Raw genomic sequence first — 8,986 nt, forward strand, 5'->3', positions numbered from 1 at the left:
TTTTCTTTTTAAAATGAGCTTAAACTAGATTTATGTTGGTTGCAACCCAAAGAGTCTTAATTAATACAGCCCATTCTAGCTTGAATATTTGATGATTTTAGGAGATATTCATGTTACTTAGAACAAGGATATATCATTTTCTTAGAAAGCTCATCTGTGGAATGTTGGGGAAGGAATTTCACACTTGATCTTCTTTGTTAATTACTCAGTCGTTAAAAATCCATGGTGGGAGAAATGAATAAAATACTTGTTCCTGAGCTGAATTTGTAGAAAAATATAAGTCACCTCAAGAAATTCATTTGAAACACTTGCTTCAGGCCTTCCGTATTTATGTTCATCTTAAGTCTGAATACATAAAGTAGAGCAGGCCTTGCGTATGCTTCCTGAAGACATGGGGGGAAGTCAAATCAAATTGTATGAGTAGTTCCAGTCCCATGTTTAGAGTACTTTATCTGTAAGGGGACAGGCCAGAAGTGTGTGTGCTTCACTCAGCTGGATCTCCAAGGACACGTGCAAATGGATCAAGCAAAAGACAGGATGGAATCACAGAAGGTCCCTTTAAATTCCATAATACTTTGCATTCAGCTTTCAAGGTCTAAGTTAGTACCTAGTGCAGAGTCATGCCTATAATGCATACTAAATAATAAATATTTATTGATGATAAAGATAAGAGGGTCTGGCAAGGCCTCTTTGTCCTTTGGATATAAGAAAATTGAGCCAGCAGACAGGATGTTCGCAATCAGTGAAGGACTCCACAGAGAAGCAGGGACATTTTTCTCACAATGCTTAGCTTTTCCACTCAGCAATCTTTGATCCTTTCCTTAAGTCCGCTAAATGTAAAATTTTCTAACAGCTGTATTGAGAATTCAGAATCTGCCTGTAAATTTCTACAGACTTAACTTGATACATTCTTTTTTTTTTCTTTTTCCTTTTTGTCTTTCTTTGTGACCGGCAACGGGATCGCAACCCTTGGTGTCGCACCCGCACCTCACTCAGCCAGTGAGCGGCCGGTCTGTATGTGGGATCCGAACCCTTGTTGGGAGCGCCGCTGCACTCCCAAGCGGCGCACTGTAGCAGTGCGCCACCGGGCCAGCCCTTGATACATTCTCTTTATTTCCACCGTCCTTCTTCAAATTTAGGTCCCCTCTCTTTTCTCTTAACTTAGCTTTTAAAGATTTTCAAGATTGTACAAAATATAATCTCTGACTTTTCTGCCTCTTAGGGTTTTAGCTTCTTTTTCCAATTCTCAGATGAAGATCAAAGCATGTATCTCAAGATATGGATATATTGTAAGACTCCAGGCACTTCATACAAATCTTATTGACTGAACATTTTGGGACAAAGTACTTGCAACTTTTTCTATGTGTTGTCTTATTGTAAACAAGTAAATAATGTAAAAGAAAGAATTGGGGAATGTGTGATGCTTACTTCTAGTTTGTAGTAGGATAATCATATGTCATGGGTATACAGTATGGAAACGCTGAGCATGTGAATGATTGCACGTGCACTTGCCTTAATCAATACTACTTCAAATATGAACTACATGATCTTGCTCGGTTTATAGGAAAATAAATAAAGCAAAAGAGACACTCTGGATCCCAGAGGGATTCTTTCCCCAAAGCAATCAGACATCTGGAGTCTTGGTCTGATAAAAATCAATGACTCTTTCAGGGCAGTATATCTTTAGATGCGGGTGTGGGAAGGAGTGCATAATGAGAGAGGAACTGGTGAAGGTGGAAGGCCAACACAGAAAAAAATTAATGAGAAAAAGTGCAACATTTTCTTCCTGTAACACACTCTGTCAACATGTAGACTATAGCATAATTATGAATGTATATTTATATCACTATGAATTACAGAAATAGTATACAGGAACAATTTTTGTATTATCTGACTCTTGTGGGTAGATCATGTGACTTCCTTTACGTATATTTATCTGTGCCTGTGTTTTATGGTTCAAATAGATAGAAACCACCTCATTTTTTCAGTAATAAGTAGTACTGTATGGTGTATACATGGGTGCTTTAAAACACTGTATGACTTTTTGAATTATGAGTTCATAAAATAGTAATCTAATGAAACCAGTTTGAAAATGGGGGAGGGCAGGGCAGAGTGTTGTTCCAGTATTATCACAAATGACTTGACCTTTTTTGTATTGATCACTCTATGCTTGCATTTACCCACTCAAAAATATCTCAGCAAGCATGCCCTTAAAGAAAACTATTTACCTGTTACACTTTCAAAATATACACAAATAGTCAAATAAATGAAAATAAACCTTATTTATTCTCACTTAGTATATATGGTTATTTATGTTAGAAGCAAGACACTGTTTGCAAGACGACTGAGGAATATTTTAAAATGTATCTAGTTATCCTTACAACAGTCCTTGTAGAAAGCTCCCTCTGAAATATTTTGAGCTCCTCAAATATAACAAAAATAATAAAATAAAATGAATATAAATTCAGACTTTTATTACAGTCAACATAAATGATAAAATTACATACTTTACTTTTCTTAAAATATAATTTCCAAACATTTTAAAATCACAGCTGATGCTATAAAATTAATCCTGGACTTTCAAATGTTTTAAGCATTTAAAACAATACAAAAATATCTGGAAAAGAGGACAAAGCAAGACTGGACATGGAAACAATTAACCTTTGAGCATTTAAATTCAGACATTAGGAAACAATTACTACTGCCGGAGCTGACTTTAAAACATACCCCATTTGAGCTATTGTGCACATGTCTAAATAGGATTTGGCAGTTGGAAGAAAGATGTATTGATTCCTGTTTGGAGGATTGCTGTAGATTTGCTGCTTGGACAGGATTTCAAACTGGATTTGAGTCTCAAAGAACAAACTGAACCCTGGAATCCTTTCCTGGCATTGCAGCCCCTAAAGTGACAAGTATAATAAGCCAGGGCTAAGGAAGGCTTTAAACTTCATGTGGAACAGCTGCTGTGTGCTGTTGCAGAAGCTCAAAGGGAAAAATGCTTTGGGGGAGAAAAATTAGCTGTTAATTAGTTCACAGACACCCAATTAGTTTCTATAAACAACAGCACATATTACTCTGAATATGTACCTAGAAGAATCGTTTACTCCCCAGTTCATTGGACTTTGCTTTCATGGCCTCATCCAGTGAGAACATAAGAATCTAGAATATTTAAAGACACAGGTTAGATAGTGTGATGTATCAGGTTAGAAACTGCTGTCTACCCAGGCCTCACAGATTATGTGAAATTTTGCTTTGATTACTGTAAATAACATATCCCAAGTCGAGGAGCACTTGACTTCTGAAAAAGAAAATCTAAACACAAAAGAACAAGACTGGAAAGACAATACGTATTTTTATGACATTTATTTTTAAGATCCAGGAAACATCTTAAGAAACAAGGAAATGGTGGACAAATTAATTCGATAGAATCATAGAATTGAAATGTCCTTTTGGAATCTATCTTCCTCATTCTAGGGATGAGGCCACTCAGCTGCTTAGATACCAGAACCAAAATTTCTAACATCTCAGTGTGCCTTTCCCTTCTTCAGTCAGAGTTAGCATAGGAAGATACAGTCACAGGATTGACTCAGAATCCAGTGAAAAGCCAGGGCAGCTTGGAAATTGGAAATTGCAGACCATCCACCAGGAGCTAGCTAGTGTGACCTCAGACTTAATAGTGCAGTGTGACCTCTGCTTTGACTTCCCTCAAGGTGTCCAGCCCTCAAATTCTTGCTTTGAGAGACAGTGGGGGAAATTCATATCAACAATCTTAAGAAAAATAACATTTATCAACAATTGGTTGAGCTACTTATATGGAGGCCACCGAGTTAGGCTAAGAGGCATCAGTGGCTGTCTGCTCAGCTCAGCATCCCACTAACCTACCAGCTGTGTCTCATGGAAACCTCTCCCTGCATCTGCCGCATTTCCAGAAGGGCTTCAGGAAGCATTGGATAAGTCCCCATGACCCACGCCAGATCAAGCAAGCTTTTATGGGAAAACTGTCCCCCTCTCTCTCAGGAACTCCCACTAATTGCTTACCAAATGGTAGACTTAAGTATGGGATGGTAGAACCTGTCTGTTTGCATATACCCAGCTCAACTCCCAGTTATTACGAATGACGTTGTTTTCTTAGGTGAAACACAGAGTGGCTTTTAAAACCTATTTTCCTTATAGCATGTTTTGGGAAAGGACTGACACTCCATAAATTCTGGGCAGGATTAAAAAGTTTCATTTAATGCATTTGTTAGGATGAGGGACAAAGAGTCAAAGGCAGAGTGAGAGAGGGAGTGGTGTGGGGCCTGAGAGAAAGTGGTTGCTGTGTGGCCATAAGGGAACAGGGAGTGTAAAAAGCTTCTTGCACACATCACCTCATCTATAAAACCCAGAACCACTTGGCATCTCGCTAAGTAACAAATGGATCTAAGGTCTGGAGAGAAGGGTTGCTGGCAGGAAATAGTCCCCAGGGCTATGTGCATTTCAGACTGTGCGTTTCCCCACAATGCATATATCATTGATTACAGAGCTCCGCTCACATATCTTTTCTATCTAAGGACTAAATATTGCAGGGTCTGGTTTGTCTCATAATCATAATTTCTGGGGGTAAGAGAATAAATCTGGGTAGTTGAGATAAAGAGAAACTGTCAATTTTTCTTTTGTGGTTCAGGGAAGAGAAAAGAGGTGTGAAAAAAAATATTAAGATGAACAAGATAGAGGAGAGAGAGTAGAGACCTTCAACTTTGGGAAAGTTACACTGCTCTCAACTTCCAGGACTTTTGTTTTAAATGAAAACCTCTCTTCTATACAATTTTAAATTGACTTGCAGGTTTGAACCCCACCCCCACCCCCATGTCTGAAACCTGCTATAAGCATGTACCTCACATACAACAGAGGACAAAGCGAGATCCCTACAAACTGTAGCTGTGTTGCTTTATTATCCGAAATCGATTTCCACCAGAGCACCAAATTCACTGATGAGCTAATAAATCTGTGGGAAGAAGGGACCCTTAGTGGATGGTATTGACACAAAAACCTAAGTTAAATTTTAAACGTCTGGTTTGTCCCAGCTGAACCTGGTGCTATGCTTTGTTTCTTCCTTTGAACCATGGAGGCAGCAGATTGACTTGGTGTCACAGAAACTGTCTACAAAACAGGACATCTCTACAAATTAAGATGTCTCCATTTCCTGTTTTATCCATCAGCAAAAGTAAAGTGCCTTCCATGACTCACACTGACACCTGTTGACTATCTGCTGACCTTTTCCCTCCCCAGATACCAAAAAAGTAAACAAGCAAACCCTTACCTGTTAAAAAGATAGAAACAACAGGCAAAACTTCTAAATCCGTTTTTCCCCCCAAGAAGCCTGATACCATTAACATTAAAAAAAAAATAAAATAAAATAAAAAATAAAACCATCCTAGGTTGTAATTTCTTGCAAGATTTACTTTGACAGTGAAGTGGACACTGAATCGTGGACAGAATGTTAAAGGGCACTCAAACCTTTTGATCCCAGTCTTTTAAGTCATTCACATTGTTTACAGTAGTTGTGCTTCTTCCTGAGTAAATGGGAAACGTTATTGTTATTTAATTTTAGTCAGTCTTATAGCTGCTGTTGTGAAGTATATGAAATTTTAATTGTTATAGTATCTTAGTGGAACCTTAGTATTCTTGAGAATATTTTGAATCTTTCCCCAGGCATAAAAATAAACTGCTCAAAACCTTTTGTTAAAGTTTGAGATTGAAGCTATTGTGTCCTTTGGTTATTTTCATAGGCAGAGTTTTCTAGGCTCTTCTTTCCAACACTGTTCGATTCCTGAGCCCTGAACGTGCGACGACAATCTGTAGCTCTACTCCTGCCCCATCTTCCCAGTTTTGATTGTAATACCCATCTCGGTCATTCAGGACCTCGGCTAACTCCTCTGAATCCTTCGCCTGGCCTGGGGCTTACTACCCTAAATTATAAAGAGCAGGTGGGTCTCTCTTTTAATTTTGCCCTTTCGCTGGAAAATGTGATATGGCAAAGACAATAATATATCTTATGTTTTAGTAACAATGGTTTACCCCAGGGAGTATTAGCGTCACTGTGTACTTTAGCAGCTACTTTCCCTCACATTATATATATACACACACATATATGTATGTGTATATATATATATGTGTGTATGTATGTGTATATATATATGTGTGTGTGTGTGTATGTATACACACACACACACACACACACACACACACACACATATATAATTTTTGTCTCCCCCCCCCCAGCAGCACCCCAACGTCGCCTCGCTGACGTTGATCAGGGGAGAGAGAACTCCCCCAAAGGCTGGCTAAGCCGTCTCTTCCTTTCATCAGCGGTGTAACCCTGTGCTCCCGCCGGAGCCTGGCACGGAAGTGTAATCTTCCCGCAGGGGCCCTCCTGTCGTCTTGCCTACCTAAGAGCGGAGACTAAATGAAATATAAAATATTAAATATGAGAGAAAACAAAGGATGCTGCCTCCAGGATGGCTCCTGTGCCTGGGGCTTGGCTATATGTCTCACTCATTTCTCGGCCTCTCCACCTCGTCCCCGCCCTTGCCCCTCCATGGGATCCGTGAGTTGAATCGCAGCTCTCCAAGGAGAATTCCCATGGCCGGGAACCAGATCCCCTCACCGTCGCCAGATCCCCTCTGCCAGGGAGCGCAGAATGACCACCAAGAGGCCGGGAACAAACCACTTAAATATTGCATTTATTAAGGAAATGTTAAATAAGAAAAAAAAAAAAGTCAAAACGGTGTCACGGATGTCAAGAGCACTTTTGTGGCGTAAATCGTGCAGTCACGAGCTACGAGTTCTATTCTGGGTCTTTGTCCCGGAGCGCTAGCCCCCGAGAAAGACCCAGCTGAAAATGCACTAAAAGAAACAACTCACCCCGTTCACATTCGCAGGCTCCCCTCCCCCCACCCCTTCTCCTACGTCGACAAAACTCTAACCCCCAGGCAGGCAAACAGGCCACTAAGGCAGAAAAGGGACTTATCAAATATTTGTATTCAAGCAAACAAACACAAAATCCCTTAAAATGTCACGTTACAATCAATCAAAGGTATTTAGCTCCTCTCCCCGCCAGGGCTGGGGAGAGCGGGAGAGAGTGGGTGCCAGTCCGGACGCGGATTTGTGTGTCCCCATTAGGTCTGCTAAGTGGCATATAAACAGGTCACTTTTCCGGTCACCAGGAAATCGGTGCCGATGGGTCTCTCCCCTGCCCGCCCTCTCCACCTGCCCCCAGCGCTTGGCCCACCTGCAGGTGGAGAAGGGCCGTGCCCCGTCGGTCTCCCCGCGTCCCACGCAAGCAGCAGTTTCTAAAGTTCTGCGCCCTAATAGCCCTCTCCTTGCCACTTGCTGCTGAGAGCAGAAGTCAGGGCGCTCTCCTACAGTCAGGTACGAGGAGTTGCAGAGGGCGAGCGAGAAACGGGTCGCTTCATCCCAAAGGCAGAAGTCTAGAGACATCATTGACTCCGACAGGTTTGCTTCGCCCAGTCTCCAATGGTGAGGGGCACAGCCGGGCTGGAGAAGTGGGGAGACGTGGGGGCGGCTGCCGCAGGGACCCTCGGGCAGGTCAGTAGGGCCCCACGACCACCGCCTCCACCTCCTTAGACGGTCTCCGGTCCTTCACCAGGAAGTTGATCATGCCCTCGGACTTGATGAGCAGGTTGCAGCCGAGGAAGAAGATGCCGAAAACCACGGTGAGCGAGAGCACGCACATGACGGCGATCTGCACCACGCGCATGATGTACAGGCTGCGCTCGTCCGGGCCGCCCTCGGCGAAGCCGTCGTCTGTCACCACGGACGCCTGGGTGCAGCAGCGCACGGCGCGCTCCAGCGCCTCGCTGCTGTTGGCCAGGAACAGGCCCGCCACGTCGGTCTGGTTGCCCAGCGCCGGATTCATCGCGGGAGCGGGCGGGCGCCCCGGGAGGCGCGGGTCCGAGGGGTGGAAAGGCGGTGGCACCGGAGAAACAGGTGCCGGGCTGAGCCCTCACTTGCAAGACTTGCGCGCGCGGGCTCCTTTCTCTCTCCTTTCGAAAGACCTCAGGCCGTGGGAGTTTCCCAGGAGCCTCTCCGACGCGCGCTGCAGCCCGACTGGTCTGCGCCCTCCGTTCCTGCCCGGGCGGTGCTCGTTCCCGGCGCTCGCTCGACTGGGGGCTGTTGCAACTTGGCGGGGCTGGGCCAGCGGGGCGGTGGGAGGTGCGGGCGGCAGCGGCGGCGGCGGGAGGCTGCTCTGGGAGAACAGCGGCCCCTACCGGCCGCGCCGCCGCTCTGCGTGCGGTGCCGTTGAGCGGTGCGCGAGCAAAAGGGCGAAACTCGTCTTGCTTTTCTAGCTTCGCCTCTTCTGCAACTCCAAAGATCAGGCAGAGGAACCTGTCCTCTTCTGGCTTGATCGAAGATTAAAGAGTTTGTGGGGGAAGCGTGAGACCAGATGAAAGTTTCAGAGGAACTGGGTCACACCAGCTCTGTGTCCTTTACCTGCCGCCCATCTCGTCTCTGGGCTGATGGCAAGTGGCGATGAATTGCAGGTGCCGGATGGTGCTCGCGAAAACTCCGGCCAGCCGCCCGTGCCTGACTCCGTCTCGCCGGCGACTGATTTCTTGGGGGGGGGGGGGGGGCGGAGATCTGGGAGTATTTTCTAAAAGTCAATAAATTTAGAAAGAAACAAGGCCAGGGAAGAAGGAAGGAAGGAAAGAGGGAGGGAAGGATGAAGGAGGGAGAGAGAGGAAAGTAAGAACTTCGCCCCACTCCTCTTGACAAAAGCGATCGGGAGACAGATTGAGGCAGGTTTCACAGTGATTTCTGAGGCCAAGGAAAGGGGGTTAGAGGAAGGAGGTGATCTTTCGTGGCCCTTGTTTGGAGGTGGTTACCAGGAGCAGGGTCACCTCTCTGGTAAGGGAGGTGGACAGAGTGACCACTTGCTTGTAATTTGAATTGCAGATGAGTTTTTGGATGTACTTCCAGCGTTTTT

At 44.4% G+C, this 8,986-nt stretch overlaps 1 protein-coding gene across 1 annotated transcript; it reads right to left on the minus strand.

Annotated features, from left to right (window-relative positions):
* Nucleotides 1-6,703: 6,703 nt before the first annotated feature.
* On the minus strand, nt 6,704-8,155 carry RPRM (reprimo, TP53 dependent G2 arrest mediator candidate). Its single transcript, XM_008580122.1, has one exon. The coding sequence runs from the start codon at nt 7,916-7,918 to the stop codon at nt 7,589-7,591; it is 330 nt and encodes a 109-aa protein (XP_008578344.1). The 5' UTR covers nt 7,919-8,155; the 3' UTR covers nt 6,704-7,588.
* Between the last annotated feature and the right edge of the window lie 831 nt (nt 8,156-8,986).

The sequence above is a fragment of the Galeopterus variegatus genome, unplaced genomic scaffold, assembly GCF_000696425.1.
Source record: "Galeopterus variegatus unplaced genomic scaffold, G_variegatus-3.0.2 Scaffold2029, whole genome shotgun sequence".
NCBI classification, from domain to species: Eukaryota; Metazoa; Chordata; class Mammalia; order Dermoptera; family Cynocephalidae; genus Galeopterus; species Galeopterus variegatus.

Coding starts and splice junctions, on each gene's coding strand:
- RPRM (XM_008580122.1), bottom strand. CDS start 7,918: ATGAATCCGGCGCTGGGCAACCAGACCGACGTGGCGGGCCTGTTCCTG.